This window comes from Adiantum capillus-veneris, chromosome 24 (genome assembly GCF_014529385.1).
Source record: "Adiantum capillus-veneris isolate H3 chromosome 24, ASM1452938v2, whole genome shotgun sequence".
Taxonomy (NCBI): Eukaryota; Viridiplantae; Streptophyta; class Polypodiopsida; order Polypodiales; family Pteridaceae; genus Adiantum; species Adiantum capillus-veneris.
In genome coordinates this window covers 138,198,248-138,221,286 of record NC_140954.1, presented here as the reverse complement: position 1 = coordinate 138,221,286, position 23,039 = coordinate 138,198,248, and the positions used below count along the sequence as shown (strand labels likewise).

General features: G+C 40.1%; 1 protein-coding gene across 24 annotated transcripts in view; it reads left to right on the top strand.

Moving 5' to 3' along the window:
* Positions 1-17,102: 17,102 nt before the first annotated feature.
* Positions 17,103-23,039, top strand: part of LOC147427228 (uncharacterized) — an 86,628-nt gene continuing 80,691 nt past the window's right edge. For 2 of the 24 annotated variants that reach the window (XM_086498327.1, XM_086498322.1), the window contains exons 1-2: positions 17,107-17,586; positions 20,228-20,277. In XM_086498327.1, coding sequence (XP_086354453.1) covers positions 17,459-17,586; positions 20,228-20,277 — 178 coding nt within the window. In that variant the 5' untranslated portion in view covers positions 17,107-17,458. Of the gene's footprint in view, positions 17,587-20,217; positions 20,282-20,370; positions 20,436-20,691; positions 21,021-23,039 lie in introns of those variants that run through there. The other 22 variants (XR_015186168.1, XR_015186167.1, XM_086498325.1 and 19 more) reach the window with 21 other exon arrangements.

Here is a 23,039-nt window from a genome sequence, read left to right as displayed (position 1 = left end):
CAACGGTGCATGGGCAGCGCTGTGAGAGAGAGAGAGAGAGAGAGAGAGAGAGAGAGAGAGTGGAGAGAGGGGAAGTGTGTGTGTGTGTGAGATGGCGTTCACGCTCCAACCGAAGAAAGTAAGGGCAAACTTGAATTTCTCCCGGTTTTTTTGTCAAAATTTGAAGCTTTTGCTGGTAATTACACTAAAACTTGTGAAAATTTCTCGGTTTTCTTCGAGGCAAGCTCAAAATCTAACCGGGATTTTAGGATTTCGCCAATTAAAATACATTGGACCCGAGGAAGAGAGAATAAGGGGGGGAGAGAGAGTGAGTATCCGTTCACGCGGACGGAAAGAAGAGGAAGAGAAATTTGAAGCCGACAAGCAATCGTAAGGATCTAGTCGACAAAGATGTTTTCTCTGCCGCAAGGCATGAGCTTCGAGCTCGAACCGGCTTTGTTTTATTTATTTATTTATTTATTATTTTCAAATTTCCAAAAAATGCCAAAAATGGTCGAAGATTAGCCGAAAATCCAGAAAATCCCCAAAAATTTGCCAAAAAACTCCAAAAAAATTTCGAAAATTTCTAGGAATCTTAGAAAATCACCGACATTCACAACCGAACATTTTTGAGATGCAAAAGCACACGGAAAATAGCAGATTTTATTGAAAATATGATTTACGACAAAATTGTCCACCCGACCCCGAAAATAGCAAAACGCTCAAAACTCAACCACGGAGGGCACGAATGTGAATAAAATGATGCTGTAAAAATGCACACACAAAATAGCTCGTAAAGATCGCAAAATCAAATTTTTAATGGAATTATCCAAAAATTAGCAAAAATGACCAAAAATTAGTAAAAATTCTCTACACATTGGGAAATAGTGCATACAAATACAATTTCTAGAATTACATCAATTCAATTGCCAACAATTTTATCAATAAAATCAAGACTAAGCAATTAAACCGGCAAAATTACTGACAAAATTAAGTAAAAAATTGACGCAATTAGAGTGTGTAAATACCTGTTTTGAGCACAAAAACGCAGAATTGATCATTACACACATCATTTATGCAATCAAAATGATGAATTAACCATGTAAATTAAACAGTTTTTTAGGCACTCACACACTAAAAAATTGGCAATTTTTACCAATCTTTAGGTGCGCACACAAAAGGGTTAAATTTGTCGGATTTGCAATGTGATTTAACAAATCATTAGTTGGGCATGAGCACAACACATATCAATCATCACAATTGAAAAATCATAACGCACACATTGATTTCTAGGTGCTCAAACATGGGGAAAATATTGCACACACCTAAAATTAGGCATACACACACTCAATTAGAATGCACACACACTTGATTTTAGTGCACACACACACTTGAAATTGACCATCCAAGCATGCAATTAACTCAATTAGGCACCCAATTAGTAACCTACAATCGTCAATTAGCAATTAAAACTTGTCAAATCATACGCCACCAATTCTTAAAAATTTCGGCATTACGACGGCATGAAAACGAAAAATCGCAAAATTTTCAATCCACATTGCATTACATTACATTGCATCAACATAGCATAGCATTACATTGCATCATCATGGTGGGATCTCTACACAATTCTACACATCTCTAGATTCTAAAGAGGTTAAGAATACCACCTTAATTACCTTTCCGTTGAAGATCAATTGAATGGTCGAATGCTCCAATCCTTCATAGCACATTAGTAAGTTAGCAAAAATTAGTCAAATTAGCAAGGGGTTAGTGAGAAATTAGAGTGTGTAAACACACAATTGGCAAGATACGGTGACACATTAGGAAATTCTGAACACATTGCTTCATGCACACACATTTAAAATCCACAAAAACATAAACACACAAGTGAAATTAGTGAGGGAAAGCATTCGTTTATGCCACAATTGCACTAGCGTAGCCCATCATTCCCGGCAACGGCGCCAAATGTTGGGGGTTCCATTATTGCAATAGCTCCAATGACCAACAAAATTATCAATCCGGAGGGATGAGCTACCAGGCTAGGGCATGGAAACACTCACACGGTTAGTGAGCTAATCGTGGCAACACAAATGGTTAACTCTACGAGGTGAGCTTCTCGGCCTATGGAGGAGCTAAGCCACAATGAGGGGCAATCTCCATATCCACTTTTCTTCACCTCCAATCAACCCAATCATACACACACTACGATTGCAAGACGCACACAACACTAATCCTATCATGCAACACACTAATCGCAAGCACACACACATAGATATATCGAGCACCACACTCCAATCAAACCTACATGCACACACAAGCAAAAGAGGGCAATCACACAAGATTAGAGAGGGATTAACCAATAATTAGTTAAGATGTAGTTAATATAAACATCATAGGCAATCATAAGAAGTAAGAGAGAGGCATAGTGAGAGAGAATGAGTCATTGATTAGTGTTAATCAAGTCTCATGAGCAGGGAGAAGCTCAAGGACTCCATAGCCACACACCTCAAGAGCTCTTACCAAAGAGTGCTCTCAACAAATGAGCTTGAGAACCCTAATTTCATTTACACACTGCCTTATGTACCTAGGGTAAAAATATGCAATGTCCAGATGCCCAAGGACTTTAGGGCTCACCACTTACTGAATCTGCAATCTAGGCACAGTAAGTGACTTATTCTTTACAACTTGGAACTCCCATTGAGCCCGTAACACATTAAAATATTACAATGGCTTGAAATAATTTGGGAATCTACAATACGTGACTATTTGGGAAAACGTGGAAAATGTGTGATTCCAATCTTTACTGCTTCTTCGTATTCATCTTCGATGTGCATCCGTACGTCTTCGATCTTTAGCAGCTCCTATTAACTGACGTTGACTCAGTTAACAAGGCCACACCGGCTACCACTGAAGGTTTATTAGAATGTGTGAGGATATTGCCAAACCTCTATCTTGCCTCATTAGTCAAGCCCAACCTTTTCAATGGACCTTTGTAGGAGAAATTGATTTCAACTATCTAAAGAAACGCCTCACACATGCACCTATCTTAGAATGTATTCGGATATTGCCAAGACTCTGTCTTGCCTCATTAGTCAAGCCCAACCTTTTCAATGTACCTTTGTAGAAGAAATTGATTTCAACTATCTAAAGAAACACCTCACACATGCACCTACCTTAGTTAGACCTGATTGGTCACTCATTTTTCATGTGCACATTGATGCTAGTATCATATCAGTGGGTATAGTCCTTATCGAGCCTAGGACGGCTATGCAAGTTGGCTACTCACAAAAGCAGAAAGAAACTATAGTACCACTGAAAGAGAGGGTTTATATATTTTCTACGCTCTGCAAAAGTTCATGCATTATCTTTTGGGTGTCCATTTTGTTGTGATAACTGACCACCAGGCTCTTTAGTATCTTCTCAACAAGCCTCATGTAGCTGGACGTGTTTGGAGGTGGTTATTGATAATTCAAAAAATTTATTTTGAAGTTGTTCTTATCTCTAGAATTTAATCAGGGGAACCAACCATAGGTGTAGAAGATGACCTTCCAAACAGTTTTCTTTTCAAGGTGGACACTGCCATAGACTGGTACTTAGACATTATGCATATTTTGTCCAAGGTTCTTATCCACCAGATCTGTCAATCTTGCAAAAGAGAATATTTATTATCAAAAGTAAGCCCTATACCATGATTGGCAACATGCTTTACAAAAGTGTTCTAGATGGGATTCTTTGCCGTTGTGTTCTGCCACATGAAGTTCAAGCCATTCTAGAAGAATCTCACTCTAGTAGTACAGGTGGCCACTACACAGGACACATCATTTCCCATCGCCTTCTACATACTGGGTTGTGGTGTCCATATGCACGTTTCAAGATGCAGTGCACTATGCTAGGTCTTCTTATTCATGCCTATGGTGTGCCCTAAAACCAACTTGCCAGGCCAGCCACCCCTTATAGGTCTCTTTGGCATGGTTGCCTTTTGAAAGATGGGCATTGATTGTGTTGGGACAATCAACCCAGTTTGCCAGCCAAGGAATAGAAGGTATCTTTTGATTTCCACAAACTATGCTACCAAATGGGCAGAGGTAGCGGCAACTTTTGATTGCACATCAGCACGGTGGAAAAATTCTTGTATGAAAACATATTTTGCGGGTTTGGTTGCCCTCTTGAAATCACCAGTGATCAAGGAAGCCATTTTGTCAATGAGCTTTTTGTTGCACTTTTTTTTGGCCAAGGGCATGGGGATTTTGACAAAGAAAGAGAACATTTTCATGAGATATTGAGCACTTGAAGCAATCTTGAAAGGTTGTTTTATTATAACTTTCCATGATGATACTCTTACTTGATTTGCCTTGAGGAGTTGTTTTGACAGATTATGACATGCTTGGAAATATTGTTATAAATCCCTCGACCTTGACGACTAAAGATCAATATCAATCATTGCTAGAATCTTACCATGGAAGCCAAGCAAGACTTTGAAGAGGATGGTCGCCAATGGCTGCTTATTGTCTTTTGCATATCATCTGTGATTTTATCATACTGCGCGAGTGCGAGAGTGTGTGTGTTTGTCAAAGGGAGTTTGGAGAAGCCTTTGTCAAATATAAAAAAAACTGCTTCAATATGTTTGTTTAATGTGCTGCGAGGAGGGTGCTAAAACTATCAAGAGGGAGGCACCACCATATGCAGGCCATCCGAGGGGTGGTGGGGCAAGGGAGAGTCGCCAAGCCCGATATGGCAGGGTGTGAACGGGACTTAAAGAGGTTTTGTTTAAATGGGATAAAAGGATGATTTAATGGGTTTCTTTACAAGCTGGCGAGGAGGCATTGCATCGAAAAGATGTATCAATTGAGAGCTATAGGGCCGCGGGTTGCAAGGGCACAAGAGAATGGCTAGGTGTCGCCCATGAGGGGGAGATAAGCAGGGTGAGGTGGATAGAGAGAGGATGAGAGCCAAGCAAGGGAACTTTTGCTGGCTATGCCAAGAAGCTAAGAGTCGCCAGGGTGTGTTGAATGAGGGAGACCGCCGAGTGAGAGAGCATAGTAGAGTCTCTATTTGCTGCCATGCCAAGGGGAGGCTTGGCATGATCGGCACGTAAAGACTAGAAAGTTTGGCAAAGGTTTGTTAGTCTTTTATATGAGGTGAAGTATTTGAAGAATGCCAAGAAGTTGCTGCCCACATGGCAAGGGCCATTTTTTGTCGCCAACATCTTCGTCAAGGAGATATTCAGTTGCACACCTTATTGAGGGAATCTCTACCGTTAGTTAATGGATCTCGCCTAAAACCATACCACTCTTAGTGATCACTTGGCAATCTCTTTCTTTGCACCGAGCTCTAGCTCTCCATCAGCCTTTCCCATTAGAATAGCTTCATCACCTACCCCTCCAGTTTTGGCGTTGCACATTACTCTCTTACCTCCTACCTCCCTTTTATTTGGGTCACCCTTAGTTACGTCTCTCTTTCCTTTTGTTGATAGTCAGTTGTTATGTTTATTTGCATCATTGTTTGATTGTTGGTTACCTCTTATCAATTCTTGAGTGTCCTGGCTCCACAAATTGTGTATCCATTGATAAGCATCTCTCTTCTTTTGAAGTTAATTTTTGAGAGACCCTTATTGCAATTTTGGTGATGTCAATATTTGGTAACTATTGTTTTCAAATTATTGCTATCAATCTATTTTCCCTCTACAACTCTTAGTCTCTCTCTCTCTTTTCACTCCTCTCAGCTCTCATTGGTCTATTTCTCTATTGGGAGCTAAGCCGAATGGCTGCGATAGTGCGTATTGTTGACAAGGGGATAGGCTCAAGCATGTAAGTGTGAGTACGGTTTCCTCTTTCAGCGAAGAACATGGTTTTGTAGTTGGGGGCAATATGGGTGGTGTAATGTATGAAGCGTGACCCACCGGATTTCTCCCAAGTTGTAATATATTTGCGTTGTAGAAAAGCTTCCTTCATTTGGGAGTCAATTGAAGCATCATGTAGAAGTGTAATGCATCCCATCTCCAAACCACTTCTTTATGTCTTGTATCCATCCCATGCTCAAGATCTTGCTTTTATGCCTCTTTTGAACTTTTTTGCTTGCTTCCCATGCAATTGTAGGAAGCTATGAGGGGTTTTGACGCATCTTTATCATGTACTCCACAACCCTTTCCATGCCCATAACCTCAATTGGAAGAGATCACAACTCAAGAAGTAGGAGCATATATGGTGTTTGTGTCTTAACTTGGAGAAAGTTTGTAAGAAAACGCTTTTGGACATTCTCAAACTCTTTCCAAGTAGACTTTGAGATGCTCCAGCCCCACACTTCAACTCCATAAAGAAGAACCGGTGTCACCAATGCATCAAAAAGATACTTCTTGAGAAGCCAACACTTGATGTTTCCCGCATTACAAATGTTCTCAAATGCATAATATGCTCTCTTTCTGCTTCGAAACGACGCATAGCACATTCATGCCACTTGAGAGAGAGAGAGAGAGAGAGAGAGATGGAAGAGAGAGAGAGGGGGGGAGGGGGAGAGAGAGAATGAGAGAGAGAGAGAGAGAGAGAGAGAGAGAGGAATTAAGATAAAAAGCTCGCTTCAAAAAGCTCGATCCAAAAATTGAATTTGGAGCAAAGCGAGCTTTTCTTTTAATTGCTCAATTGAGCAAAAATCTGGAAAAAGCTCCCTCCAAAATCTCTCTCAAAACCTCAACTCATATGAACATATGATAGAGATTGTCAGTTAACTTTGGCAAGACCAAGTGGGTCATATTTAGGAAAAATTACCGAAGTACTCTTGTAATTTGTGGAAATTCCCAAAATGCTCCTCAAATTTTCCTGGGTTGTGAGATTAAATATCTCCAAAGATTAAACAAATTGTAGCTTTTCATAAGAAGACTAAGTGTCTATCAATACAAGATGCTAAAACTAGGATTGAAGTTGGTTAAGGCTTTGGAGATGAATTGATCCATTATTCTTAGACATATTGCCTTTTTTACGAGGTAATTTGTGACAAATTAGATACTAAGCAGATCTCAATGGTAAAAACGAATAAAGATGAGAAAATATTGAACAATCCAACCAAAATACATAGAAGGGTATTTTGGGAATTTTTGAAATTTGAGGGCTATTTTGGAAATTTCCACAAATTAGAGGGGTAATTTGGTAATTTTCCCTAATATTTAACACTAGATCACAATGGGTGAGGGCATATAAGGTCGAGAATTGGTGGAGATGTTGTTTTTAGAGGACCCTCTTCTATATGAGAGATGCAGTGGCTTTGAGTCTTGACGCTTGGACATGAAATCCTTCGAACGTGGATTGGGGGATGTGCTCATTGATACAGTTTAGGAGCCTTGCATTAGCTATGGTTGGAGTATGGTTGTTTATACATTGTTTACATCTGCATTATTGTAGGGCATACAGATTTGAGGACCTAATCTAAACAATTGTAGTCCGTCTTGTTGGATGTATGATGAATGGAGAGATACTTAGAAATCACTAGTCACTATTATCTCCATGATGAGATGCGATGTAAGGCCGCAACACAAGATGAGGATGTTAGAGAAGAATTGGGAGCTACATCAATTGTAGTTAAGGAGATTAATAGATTTGTATACTTTGTATATGGATAATGGGAGCTTGAAAGTCATTATTCAATTAGTTTGGCCCTTGAGTGATCTTGACAGGTAGCTGTGGTGGAGACTGTAGATGTTGGTATGTGATCTTGGGTTTAGTTGGATGCTTTATCGTGGACAAATTCCTACTCTTCTATTACTCGGTGGATACACAAATCGCTTGTATTCACACATTTAGAGATCAATAGGATGCAAGAGGGAAGGGTATGTGTGACTTCTCCTTTGGTGTGTGCAAGAATCAAGATAAATGATAGAGAGCATTTTCTATGCATTATTGAAGACGGAGTTATTTAACACCAAGATACATATATTCATTCCTCTTGCAAGGGCTTCAATGTATCATGAAGAGCTTTGCAACTCCTCCAATCAGCTATGCAAATAGAGATAGGCGATATACTTCGGTACCTCCTCATCAATGGATATGTTAGCTATGTGCCTCAGAGCAAGATATAGGAGCATACGTATGCTAACACCCAATTTGACTAATACTTTGCTAAATAATTTTCAATTTTTTATCTTGTATGATCTCTTTTGCCATTGAACTTGGCTTTAATTACTTTGTTAAACACATGATATTGATAGCCGTTTTTCGGCTCTCCATAATTGCCATAGTAAGTTACTCCACCCTACCAAATTCACCCAAACGCTATGGCTATCCCTACCATTTCACTGTACATAGGCGTGTGTGAGTTAGGGGGCTTTTCCCATATCTTCTTAAAAACCCTCAGCTAGCTAGTCACTGGGCTAGTTGAGCCAAAAAAATAAAAAAAATAAAAAAATAAAAGTATATTATGGCCTCTTTGTGTGTAAATATTTCATTGTATATATGGCCTAAATATAGGGATTTTTTATAATTATTTTGGTATTTTATTTAAATATTTCTACTTAGGTGTGTGTTTTATTAAACCTATGTACACCTTCTTTCATTCTCTTACACCATAAGTATATTTTTTGCCAATATGTACATACTCTAACCTCATATTTTTCCTTTATAAAAATCACTCCCACATTTTCACCCTCACCCTCGTGAAAACAAAAAATTGATTTCTACTCAATGGTTACTTTTATTATATTATTTACTTGCATACCTTTTTCTCTTTCACCCAAAATAATTCAAGGAGGGACCATATCATATGATTCCAATATCTTTCCATATCCATAACTCCTCCATATTTTTATTATTATTTTTACTCATTATTCTAACACCATGTGCTCATTGAGCTAAAGTCCATGAATAGTCCATACACTAGTCCCACCATGTATATATTTCTTTATTCACCAATAATCCTCCTCCATGCATGGGTCAAGGGCAACTTGGATGCTTTGTATTATAATATGACAAAGGAGGGGCTCACTCTTGGATGCATTGTACAAATTCAACAAAGGAGGGGGCTACTAAAAGACTTTTGCAGGCATAAAAAACAGGCTTTTTGGTGAGAATTTTGGCACCTATCTCCACTCTGAATTTGGAGCGGTGGTCAAAAGAGAAAATGTAGCCCACGCTCTGAATAATCACCTCAAATTTTTTCATGATTTTTGGAGCTACCAGCGGTGAGCTCTGATTTTTTGAGTGGACCCCAGTCTGCCCACTTTTCTCACAAGTAGCCCATAGTCTTCTCTCACCTCTTTCCACACTTCTACACACACACACACACACACACACACACACACACACATTCCTCTCAATCCCTCACTCAAACCTGCACCTTCAATGGTTTCTCTCACCTTCTTCACCATTAACCTCCCCACTTACTCCCATAGCTCTCATATGAGCTCTCCATGTACATACACCATCTCTATGCCTCTCTCTATTATCTCCAAAGTACAATTCCATCTTACTCCTTATATATATACATAAATTCAGCATGTGTACCATGATTAACCTCTGCAAATCAAAAGATCTCATCAATGGAATTACCATTTTCATCACGATGATCAACCTTGGCGGCGGTGGCGTAAAGAAGAGAAGACGAAGAAGAAGATCGATAGTCATTTTGAGAACCTACACAAGTAAGTCCAAAACTTCTTCAAGCTTCACCATCACAAGGATTTGCTCACTTAATTCAACCATCTTACTCCAACCATCCACCTCATTCTACCCATTGTAAATATATCATTAACTTTCTAGTGATTACTAACACTAACCACTAACATACTAACACAAAATAGCATTGACCTAACCATAAAAGACACCTCACCTCAAGACATGTACAAAGTAACTCTCTCTCTCTCTCTCTCTCTCTCTCTCTCCTTACTTACTTTCACCTTATCTACCATCAATAATGCTCTCTTTTGAGCCCACACCCATGACTCAAGCAGACAAAGAAGGCCCACAATGTTTTGATATTCAAAAAAATCATAATCCTGATTTGTTAGCTTGTAAATTAGGATTTCCAATAATCTTAATGAGGGGTCTCCAACCTATAAATAGGCCCCTCTCCTTCTTGTAAAACAACCTCCAATATCTCACATAGCACCCCAACACTCTATGCGTGAGGAGAGACTTAGGTGTAGCAACCACTTGTGAGCTTCACTCTTGGTGTGAGAGAAGCCTTCAAGCTACACATTGTAAGTGAGAGAGCGTGAGTTCCACAAATCTCAAAACCACTATTGTATATGCTCCTTCATCATCAATAAATTGAGGTTTGGTGCTCAAAGGCGTGATTCGACGTTCAAATCTTCGTCCTTCCATTTGTGCAATACGGTTTGGTGAATTCAAGGTGACTTGTGTATTTTGAGTTTTTATCGGTTGATCTTGATTTTAGAAAGTGTTTTAGTGTGTTTTTCATTGCCATTTTTTTGTCCATTGTAAGAGGGTATTGTAGTGAGAGGTCTCCCACACCCTAAGACAGAGTGTGTGTGTGTTTTGGCAATGTTTAGCAATCACTGAGCATTGAGTGAGTTTTGTACAAGTTCTATGATAGCATCATAACGAACCATCTCCATTTGCAAGTCACAAATAAGGTATTACGCAAGATCCTTTCCTCTCTCTCTTCCCTTTGCTCTAGCTCTCTCTAGTCCATTTCATGTGTGTCTTGGTGTGAGGTTGCTTGTGTGTGTTGTGTGGTGCATCTTCTTGGTTGTGCCAAAATCTCTCTTGCGTCCTAGTTCGCATACCATAACTAGGTGGTGCCCCTATCTTGTTTAGGTTTGGCTGTGGGTTTGTTGTTGTGTTGTGCTTGTGGTTGCCCCAGCCCCAATTGAGCAGCACGGGAGCCTTGAGGGGTGTTTAGAGGTCGCCTCTCTTGTTGCCCGCCCCGGACCGCCTCAATATATATGCTCTTGGATTTGCAAATCTACATTTGAAGAAGTTTTAATATATTAGCACATTGTTACGGCATTAGCCGCACATGCGGTCCTGCGGAGGTTTGGACACTGCGGATCAGGAGTCATGCGGTATGCGGCGGCCGTGGCGGCAGTTCATAGGATATCATGGGACAGGAGTGTGTGCACCGTTCCCAATCTGCGTTGGAGCAGCGGTTGTATATGGAGGGGCATACCTGTCTTTTGATGTAACACAACCAATCTCTATGATATTCATGGCATCTACTGTTGTAACTCTGTGTCTGGATCACACATGAATGAAGCAAGAGGTGTTCTGTGCCTGTGTACGGTGTACTTTCTTCTATTGTCATTCTATGTGTTAATGTTCATATAATGTAGTTGCGGGTAATCATTCCCGTAATGCCTATTGCTCCTGTGCGGGCAATAGCCATTACACACATGCTACCAATAATTAAACTTTCGAATCACACATTTAGTAATACTACTTTATGTGTTGTGTGTTGCATTGATGCAACTGTATTTTCAACAATTCATATGAAAGTTGGCTTCAACAAAACGTCACCTGCAACCTTCTAGCTCACATTCTCCATTTGAGGTGATTTTTGGTGAGCGATCACAAAAAGAAACCTTTTGGGAAAGATTTTTGATTTGGGGACTGTCAGAATTCTGATTCGGGCTCATTTTAACCTCCATTTCAGATACTACTAGTACATTTGAAGCAATTTTATCTTTTTATGCAGGTTTTTAAATAGTGTAGGTTTTTTGGATACATATGCTTTGGAGTCTACTGCAAGTTGTGCTATATAGCACACATTGGTTTTGTGCATTTTTACTTCGATATAGGCAATCCTTGCATCAAGTGTAGTCACCAACCATGGTCAAGAATAATGATGTTTTTTTAATATTGTCTATAGAGGAAAAAATGGATGGGGACAACTACCCACTTTGGACATAGATGATGCAATGTGTCCTTGTTGCAAAAGGTGTTTGTGGAACATTGTGCATGGGTATGATGTAAGACCAGGTTATGTGGATACCTATGTAGGTTCTACTAGTTTTGTTGCTAGAGTTGTTCTGACTACTGTTGAGCAAGCACGTCGAGATGCTAGGGTTGCATAGTCTCATGCATTGATTGCACTTTCTATTAAGCACCCCATTACCTTACACATTTTTTCAATCCAAATAGCAAAACATGCATGTCCCTCCTTTGCATCTCCAAGCACAAACCACCTCCACCTCATGAATTCTTTGAGGCATCTCAAAATCTTGCGTGTAAGGCCAAAGGCCATCAAGGTGAAGGCATATGTGATTGTTTCTAGAGAGAGGCCTTCCCTTTGGATCAATTGCTCATTTTTTGTATGAGAAGCCCACCATGGCCAACACGTCTAGTGAAAATGAGTGCACCCACCATGCCTTGAAAGATGTGGCCAACGAAAGGACCTAACGTAGAGAGAGAGAGAGAGAGAGAGAGAGAGAGAGAGAGACCATGCATCCACCATGATGTAATTAGACATGAGAGTGAGAGTCGCTTGAGAACTAGGATACTTAGTTGGCTTCACTTTCAAAAAAATCAATAGTAAGAAGATTCCGTCTACTGCACCTGGCTACACCTCTAATGGCGGAAATACTCTCCCTTGGCTATGCCACCTGCCTCCTCTCATCTTCCCCAGATTTTAAGGCTCCTACTGTGCCCCACAGGCTATCAAGCTGATGTGCCCATGGTCCACATTTATTTTGCACATCTCATCCCCATCAGGCTGATTTATCCTACTTATCCACCTTGGTCTCCTAGTCTGCCCCTAGCAAGCAATCTCATCATGAATTGTCTCACCCTATGCATTTGCTAAAAACACGCGAGAGGTTATATTTGTTGAAATGGAACGAACCTTGCAAGTTTTAATTTCAAGAGGCGTTGAACGAGAGAGAGAGAGAGAGAGAGAGAGAGAGAGAGAGAGAGAGAGAGAGAGAGAGAGAGAGAGAGAGAGAGAGAGAGAGAGAGAGAGAGAGAGGAGAACGGTTGCACAAGTGTGCCTTTTTAAGTTAAAACCCTACTACTAGTTCCTTGCCCTTCCTAGCCCTTCAATGAAAACCATCGCCATCTCACCAATTTATACCCCTTATTACAAGTTCCCTGCTCTTTCCCTCTTCCGAGCAATCAAACATGAGTAAGATTTGCGTATGAAACAAGGCGTCTGGAGATACACGTTGGCATTGCCTTTCACTCCAACCAGAGAGAGAGAGAGAGAGAGAGAGAGAGAGAGAGAGAGAGAGAGAGAGAGAGAGAGAGAGAGAGAGAGAGAGAAGGAAAAGAAGAAGAAAAAAAAAGACTATAGATTAAAGAAGAAGAAGAAGAGAGTTTTAACGTTGTAGGAAATTATCCCAAGAGACCTTAACTAGTTTGCCTTGATTGACTCACTGTGCAGATGGTGAGAAGTAAAAAGTGAAGGTGGTGTGAATTTTACCGCATGGAATAGCTCGTGATGATGGCTCCATAGCATCTCTCCTCGAAGCTTTTGCCAAAAGCTCTACAACCTCGCATCACAAATGAGATTTTGCATGAAAAGATGTACGAATGTAAACAATCACATTATAATAAAAACTAAACGAGATGCATTTCGTGCATTAATGATTATTGTGCCCATTTATAAAAAAAAAACCATACATATGTATGGTGTGGAGTTGGCACCGTTCTCCACAATTATAATAATACCATAGGGAACGTGCCCTTTCCCCGCCACTTTTATCCCCTTCAGTGTTGAAGGGGGACTTATGCTTCTCCTTCAGTGTTGGAGGGAATTTTTTATTGTAAAAATACTACAGCTTTACAAGGAAGAACTCATTACCGATGTTTTACGAAGACATGTATTATTCCACGTTGCCTTGCCATGGCATATTGTCTATGTGTTCCTTTGTTGGGCATCACAAAATTTCTTCAGCCTTTGTCACCTTCATCTACAACATTTTGAATAAAAATGATGTAAATTTAGTGCTTTAATGTGTACATGATTTAATCTAAGTACTTTTGAGATCACATAAAGGAAATCAAAGTACAAAATATAAGTGTACCTTTGGTAGTGCTCGTATGGATCAATGCACAATCTTGGATGGAGCCGCTTCTAGACCTTCCTTACATTGTTTCACCACCTTCCCACCAGTATACGTTCTACCATTGTCATCCATGCTGCGAGTTTTGCAAACATGTCGACTGATGTTAATCCGTTGTATCATTTGTTCTCTATGACCTCGCATCACAAATGAGATTTTCCATGAAAAGATGTATGAATGTAAACAATTTCACATTATAATACAAACAAAACAAGATGCATTTTGTGCATTTATGATGCTCGTGCCCATTAAAAAAAGAAAAAACCATACATATGTATGGTGTGGAGTTGGCACCGTTCTCCATAGTTATAATAATACCGTAGAAACGTGCCCTTCCTCCACCACTTTTATCCCCTTCAGTGTTGAAGGGGGACTTATGCTTCTCCAGTGTTGGAGGGACCTTTTTATTGTAAAAATACTACAGCTTTACAAAGAAGAACTCATTACCGATGTTTTATGAAGACATGTATTATTCCACGTTGCCTTGCCGTGGCGTATTGTTTATGTGTTCCTTTGTTGGGCATCACAAAATTTCTTCAGCCTTTGTCACCTTTATCTACAATATTTTGAATAAAAATGATGTAAATTTATTGCTTTAATGTGTACATGATTTAATCTAAGTACTTTTGAGATCACATAGAGGAAATCAAAGTACAGAATATAAGTGTACCTTTGGTAGTGGTCGTATGGATCAATGCACAATCTTGGATGGAGCCGCTTCTAGACCTTCCTTACATTGTTTCACCACCTTTCCACCAGTATATGTTCTAGCATTGTCATTCATGCTTCGAGTTCTGCAAACATGTCGACTGATGTTAATCCATTGTATTGTTCGTCGGCAGGCTCACATGCACACATACACAAAGTCGTAGTCCTTGGGGCACCCCATTTGACATACATATTGATCAAAATACGGCCAAGCATGATATCTTTCGCGAAGATTCCTTGCTTTGAATGTGCTGAAAATAGCCTTGAGCTTTATGGCGTTGCCCTTTTGAAGCAAATCCTGCAATCATGAGAGAGCCCATCACTTTGAATTTGTTGAAAACAGTCCAGAGCTATCACTTCAAATATGTTTAAAACAAACTAGAGCTTTCTCGCCTGCCCCTGTGGTGTAAATCCAACAATCAGTGCGTTCCAAGAGTCCACACTCTGGATAGGAAGCATTTCAAGAAGTTCTGGTGCTCTCTGAAGTGTACCACATTTAGCAAACATGTCAACCAAGGCATTCTCAAGCACTATATCATGTGCGGCTCTCTGCTGCATGAGTTGTAGGTTTGCTCTTTTGCTTCCTCGTGTTGAATGTTGTTTTAGCCCAATGCCAGTGTAGCGGGGTGATCTGATAGGCATGCGTATGCAACAAGTATGATGTTACGACTCCAGGAAGGCCCTCCTCCCTTTTGCTTACTACTTACTATCATGTCAACATATTTAAGGTTTTTGATAGCCTCGTTGACAGTACATATGGGATGAAGTTGGAGAAAGAGATGGAGAGAGAGACAAGATGTTGCTACAGCTTGAACAAGAATGCCTCGAAGTATATCAAAAGAAAGTTGACCAAGCAAGCCATTCCAGGGCTCCCCTGCATTAGTCGACTAAATGGTGAGAGATACACTCGCTTTGCACCCGCTGAAAACAGCCTAGAGCTTTTCGTCCCTGCTCTATTGTTGCACATATCCCGTAATCAGTGCGTTCCAAGAGACAACTTTCCGGACAAGAAGCTCCTCAAGCACTTTTTATGCTTTCTAAAGAGTACCACTTTTGACATACATATCGACCAAGGGAGTGCCAACCACGACCTCTATTTTCAAAAGCCTCAGACAAACAAAGAAATTGTAAATTGTTGTGCCCATATCAGCATCTTATGTAGAGCCACATGCCTTCAAGATGCATACGTAGGTGATTGCATCTGGACAAAGGTTCACACTATGCATCTGCTGAAAACATATCTCCTAGAGCTTTCTAGCCCTACTCATGTTGTGCGTATCCCGCAGTTAGTGCATTCCACGAGTGTTGTTCCAAACAAAAAGCTCCTCGAGCACTAATTGTGCTTTCTCAAGTGCACCACGTTTGGCATACATATCGACTAAGGGAGTGTCAGCATGACATCTCTTTTCAATAGCATCTGAGCAACAATATCATCATGAATTTCTGTGTCCATATCAGCATCTTGCATAGAGCTACATGCCTTTAAGATATACACATAGTCGATTGCGTGTGGAGATAGCTCTCGTTTCGCATCTGGTGAAAACAGTCCACAGGTCCTCTTATGCATATCCTGCATTTAGTGCATTCCAAGAGATGCCACTTCGAACAGTAAGCTCCTCAAGCACTTTTTGTGCTTTCTGAAGTGCACCACATTTGGTATACATGCCAAGATAGTGCCAAGTACCTTGTTTTTTTCCGACAACCTCTAGCTAACAATATCATAGTGAATTTTTTTGCCCATATCAACATTTGCATAATGCCACATGCCTTGAAGATACAAGCGTAGGTGATTGCATTTGGGAGAGCTGCCCTCTCTTTGCATCTGCTGAAAACGGCCCAGTGATAGGACCCTGTTTGGCATATCTTTCAATCACAGCATTCCACAAGACGACAACCTTCAAGCTGCCCGTGTAGGTAATTGCATCCGAAGTTGGAGGTCTTCTAGCTGCACGTGTAGGTGATTGCATCCGAAGCAGAAAACAGTCCAGATCTCTGCGATCTCTCTCTCTCTCTCTCTCTCTCTCTCTCTCTCTCTCTCTCTCTCTCTCTCTCTGCTCCGCGCACTTGATTCTCTCTCTGCCCGCCTACGGTATGCTCCACTCGTTTTCCAAACAAGCTGCACCTGAAGGTGATTGCATCCAGAGCTGGAGGCTTTCAAGCTGCAACAAAAAATAGTCCAGAGCTTTGCGGTTTCTTTCTCTCTCTCTCTCTCTCCTCCGTGCACCTCATTCTCTCTCTCTTCCCAGCTATAGTATGCTCCACTCGTTTTCCAAAAATACTTTTCACTCTTTCGCTTCTTATTATCTATATCTCGCCAATGGGATTCTACCAAGTGGCATAGGTATTCTTGCAGCATTCTCAAATACGATATTACATAATCAAGATCTAGCCCAAAAACTTCCAAAAATTGGACGGTGCTCCGTTGTACAAAATAAAACATAGCAACAAAGCTCGAGAGCTCAGGCAGCGATGCTAGCTGAACAAGCACAACGTTTGCTGCCCGCGCAGGTGTCTAGCAGAGACGAAGTCAGAGATTTCCGGGGAACGTGCTCACTGCAACCAGGCGAGAGGGCCCTCACACGCCTAGGAGGCTGCTCCTCCCGGACTTTCAGTCCAGTCGGGCCTGTCAAGTCAACTTCTCACTACCGGCAGATCTTTCTTGCAAGCCAAAATTTAGTTTGGGGCAGCTCTTTCTGCACGCAGACTCTTATTTCCAAGGGCAAGGTGCACACATCGAGCACAGCTTGACTGTGTTTGCGGCACAACATGATGCTATGCGCGGGCTTCAACTTGGTGATTGTGAAGCATCCATCTTATTGTGGGTCCAATGTTTTGCGGGCGGGCAAGACCACTGCCCTTCTACAGCGAGTGGAAGAGGAGGCAAGTGCAGGCAGGTTTGCCTCCTCATTACTTTCTTTGACACAGATTTGCAATTTTATAGAGACAATGACACTCTTATGCTCATGCTAGTACAAACAAAGGGGTTTTCTGCTACTTAGAGAAATGTGCATGTGCCTTTGCTAGTAGGAAGAAAGGGTTGCTTTTAATGTTTTGCACCCCCGCCTCCCCTCCCCTCCCCCCCCCCCCCCCCCCCCCCCCCAAAAAAAAACCCCACATACGACCATGTGTGTGTGCGCGCGCACGCATTCAAAAAGGAGCTAAATATTGTGTACAAGAGACCTTTGGAATGCTAAAAAGGCCTATGTTACAACTTGTGACCACCCTATGCGTAGGTACACCCAATGTGACACTTTTCACTACTCTATAGTAACTATGAAAACTACAAGACCAATGTGAGCTTTGTGCTACACCAATATGGGTGATTAGTAGAAACTGGACCTTTGTGTTCTTGCATGCCAGCCAACGCACTCTTAACTCCATAACGAAGTCCAAAACGCGTCTGAAACTGAAATGTGGCCGCAAAAGAATGTTCCAAGGATTATATACAATCTGTAATAGACTTAGACACCCCAAGTCGAGAATCTAGCATGATACACGACTCTAGCAAACCACACTGAGAAAAACCAACGCTTGATGAACAGTTGTGTTAATGCTTGTGCTGTGACTATGTCTTGACTCTTGCCAAGGAATAAGCATGCAAAACTTATTGACCCGATCTACAATGGTGAAACATTGTGTATTCCTTGAATACAAACTTTCTAAAGTGATCTTCATGCTTTTGTGCTCATCCGTGAGTGCATCATGCATGTGGCTTTCCTATGGGAAGGTAACACACGAAGGCGATGAGAAAAATACAAGAGTGTCCATCTGTTGATGCATCTCTCTCTGAGATCTGTCCAGTGGCATGTTGTACCCTAAGGCTCTAGTACAACTGTCTGCACTCATCATCATACCATCTCTTCTCGGGCATCGTTCTAGATCGTAGTGTATCACTGGAGTGCGTGTTAGAGAGAAAGCTCTCTAGTGCAACAGAGTGTAAAATGGTAGTGAGCTCAATGGTAAGTGTCGAGAGTGGAGTGTTAGATCTAGCTGTTGAATCTCTGCGTACACATGGTATCTATATATCTCCGATAGCTCCTCACTGAAGTGTATAGTGGTATGCTGTGTAGGTGGGGAAGGAGGTGGTATCGGTGAATAGTCTTGATAGATAGACTAAGATTTGTGTGGTCAGCCCCAATGGGTCGTGGTGGTATGGTAAAAGAGCTAATATATTATAGCCTCTATTGAAGCTAAAATGTATTCCATTGTGCTCTGCTCTTTCTTGCCACCTTGCCCCATCTTACCTCTCTTCTCGAAGCAAGTATATTCTTCTGAAGTCAGTCAACGAGACATCCTGTTGTAAATCAAGAGGTGACGTGTCGATCCTAGTGCCAATAAATGTGACTCATATTTGGTGGTCACCCCCTCTATCCTTTGAGGTCCTCCCTAGCCCCACCTTCTCTCCTCTATGGTCTGTAGTATGGTGGGATCCTCGAAGTCATACATCTCACATTGTCGGCTTTGTGTGCGGGCATTGAAATCACCTACAAGTAGGATCTCTCCCAATGCCGCTTAGTGTAGTATGTCCTCTGATAGAATCGAGAAAGGTGACTGTGTGTGATCCCTTCTCTTGTTCCTCCACCACTCTCTCCTCTTCATCCTCTGATGTCTCATCCTCCACTGTATGCTCGCGTTGTATCTCTACATGCTCTGAACAAAGCGACCCCCGCGGAGGGAAGTAGCATAGTGCAACATGGATGGCCCTATTTGGGGCTAGCGATATCCTCCACAGTCACAAGGGACGCATTCCGGGAGGGGGAATGGGGGATGGGGCTCAAATGGATTTTTAGTGTAAAAAAGAGGGCGGGACGGCAAGTGGGGACGAGAAGCTCGAAAAAGGGCATCCCTTGTTACTATGATATCCTCACATCTAGAGAGAGAAGAAACCACAAATTTACGACGACGAAAACTTACATCTTGAACTGAGACTGTTACTTTAGGACATTCATGCGTGATTGAAGAGTGCATGTCAGCAACAAAACCAAAACCCACAAGGAGATCCACTCCAACAGCTTCTAAACATGTGCTCTTCACAAGAGAATCACTAATTACATCATGTATACTGTTCAAATCTAACAAGATAACGATGCATTGACCATTTATATGAGCATAACACTTCATGAAATACTTATCTAAATGATCACTATTTTGGTCAACTTAGGGATTTCTTGAGTTTCAGCATTTCCTTTATTATCATTGTTAGTTGAAGAGTTTTGTGCTCTACGTTTGATGAAAGATTAAGAAAAAGAAGTGACGTGATTCTTACCATTCTATTGATTTTATTGGTTTGACAGGTTTTGCCGGGTACTTGACTTGTTTTCCTTCGGCTTACCTTTGTTGTGCTTCATTTCTTGTGCGAGAGCGATTTTGTGACATCATTGTAGTCCTTAGGGTTGAAAACTTGCGTATCGTATTTGATGTACTCGTCCAAACCAAAAGTGTGAGAGTGCACGTAAGAGAGAGAGAGAGAGAGAGAGAGAGAGAGAGAGAGAGAGAGAGAGAGAGAGAGAGAGAAGACCACAAAGCTATGTGTAGGAAAGGAGACGATCAGCCTCCCACTGACTACCACAACAGATATGATGGAAGTAGGTACCCCCTGGCCTCGTCTAGTTCAATCTTTTTTGTTTGGCCATGTGCTTAGTTGTATCTCATTTTTAAGTTTTCTGTTTGATACCTAGGGGTTACTATATAAACAACTTGCTCTCAAAATTGACACCATTTGGCCGTTCTTGGAGATTTTCAAGTAATAAAATTGACTTTTTTTTCTTATAAAAAAAAAAAGATCTATCAGTCTTGCTATTCTAAGTCTCAAGTTACAATTTTAGTAGTCCAGGTCCCAGTTCCCTTTTACAGCTCGTCTAACTGCCATAGGGTCTACTTCTTTGGAACCTATACCTTTACTTTACTCATTGTCAGTGTCTCAGGAACCACATGTTATTCGTCTTAATTTTTTTTTGGCTTATCTTTGGTTTCTCTTAATTAACAAGTTTGTGTTACAGGTTCAACAGATATTCTCTTTAAGAGATATGTCAGCTTAGAGCTTCATGAAGGAGATTGAGGAGAAAAATTGGTTAGATCTTATGGGATGTATTACAAAGGGATCATTACAGTACTCTTATCTCAACTTTTGAGATTTGGGTATTTTAAACATATAAGTTTTAAGCATAGATTTTGGATTTTTAATCATTAATGTTTTGTACATAATTTCAATTGTGTACTTTTTAAACCCACAAAGTAAAAGAAAGAGAGTTTGGTTTTTAAAAACCAAATGTTTGTTTGAATTTAGAAACGAAGGACGAGCATGTGCAAAATATTATTGTGAGAACTATTAAAAAAACAAAAGACGAATTCATTAGAGATAGATTATACTTTAATGGAGTTAAAGTTTTTATGTTCTAAAGCTTATCTTGTAGTGTGTGTGTGTGTGTGTATATATATATATATATATATATATATATATATATATATATATATATATATATATATATATATATATATATATATATATATATATATATATATATATATATATATATATGATTTTAATAATAATAGTTATTTTAATGTTGTCTTAGAAAGGACAGATTTCATTGAAGCAATCAGAAAATTTGACACATTGAGGGTCGGTAAAATCTTTTATGTGGATTTCTCTTTACAAATTGATTGTGTTCGATTGCAGAAAAATCTTTGAGTGTACCTTTGCATATAGTGCTACATTCTGCACTGCTAACAATAGAGCTCCATCCCTCTTTCATCCATCATTGTCGCCACCATTGTATACCTCGATACCCTGTAGTTGTAGGAGGGTCACTGTCGTGTGCGATCAAAGTGTCTCTTGTAGATCGGAGAGTATAATTCATTGGGTTGACCTATTTGAGGAAGCGTTCCTCTTTAATAGATGAGCCTAAAATATAAATATTAATTTTCAGTATTTTGAACAATATAAACACAATCTTTTTGTAATGAGAAACTCAAATAAAATTTTCTATCGATCTTTAATCTGTCAAATTTTTTGATTGCTTCAATGAAGTTTATCATTTTTAGGGCAACATTTTTGTGATACCTATTACTGTTGAAATCATAAAAAAAATTAATATATCTACTACAATCTAAGCCATAGAACATACAAACTTTAACTTCATTAAGATATAATCTATTTTTGAAGAATTCATACTTTGTTTTTTTAGAGTTCTCATAATAACATTTTGCATATGCTTATCCTTCGTTTCTAAATTCAAGTAGACATTTGTTTTTTAAAAGCTCAATCGTCTTTCTCTTACCTTGTGGGTTTGAAAACCACACGACTGAAATTATGTGCAAATCATTAGTGATTAGAAATAAAAAATAATGCTTAAAGATTATCCGCTTAGATTACACAAACCTCAAAGGCTATGATAAGAATGTTGTAATGATCACTTTGTAATATATTTCATAAGATTTAGTCGATTTTCTTCTCAATCTCTTTCATAAAACTAGAAACTGTCATATCTCTCGAGATAACATTTGTCGAACTTGTAGAACACAAACTTATTTATTAAGAGAGACCATTAATAAACAAGCAAAATTAAGACAAATGATATATTTTTGTTTAAAAGGAATTAAATTTATGTCACATGCACATCTAATCCTATGTGTATGTGGACAAGCTACTTCAGGTCAGCTTAGAAAGTGTTCTGAGACCTTTGTGAGCCCGTGCATGTCTAGACACTTAGAGTAGTTGCATATCCTCTGGTTGCACATAACATGATCATCAGTATGGTAGTCAGTACCCATGAGCATTCTACAGTGCACAAAACTCATTTTTCCTATTTATCCATTTTTCACTTATTATTTAATAAGTGACTTTTATTGGAAAATTGGGTAGGACAAATTTGCTAAGTGACTATATAAGAAACCTAGCGCTAGCACTTTTTGGCAGAAGAGGCAGCAGAAGTTACAATGACTTGCAGTACATCTTCTCAGCAAGACCGGCAGGAGACCTAACATTTTTCAGCCGACAAGAATTGCATTTTTGGGATCTTCCTCTCACTAGCGTTTTCAGTAGCAGATACAACATAGCAATTTTCATCAACAGCAGCTTCCACCTGACATTTTGTAGTTATAGACCTAACCTAGCGTTTTGCAGTTTCCGACGTCAGATCAGCCTTAGTTAATGAATGTTTTCAGTTTTCAGCACTTAGCCTTGCAGCATCAGTCCTTAGCCTTGCAGATCTCACCTAACTGCAGTAGATCCTCGCTGTACCGTCAGATCAGCCAGCATTTTCAATTTCAGTCCGCTGTCCGTAAATTTCAACATCTGTGTTTTCAACGCATCGTCACCATCGCCGTCCTCGTTGACATAGTGTCC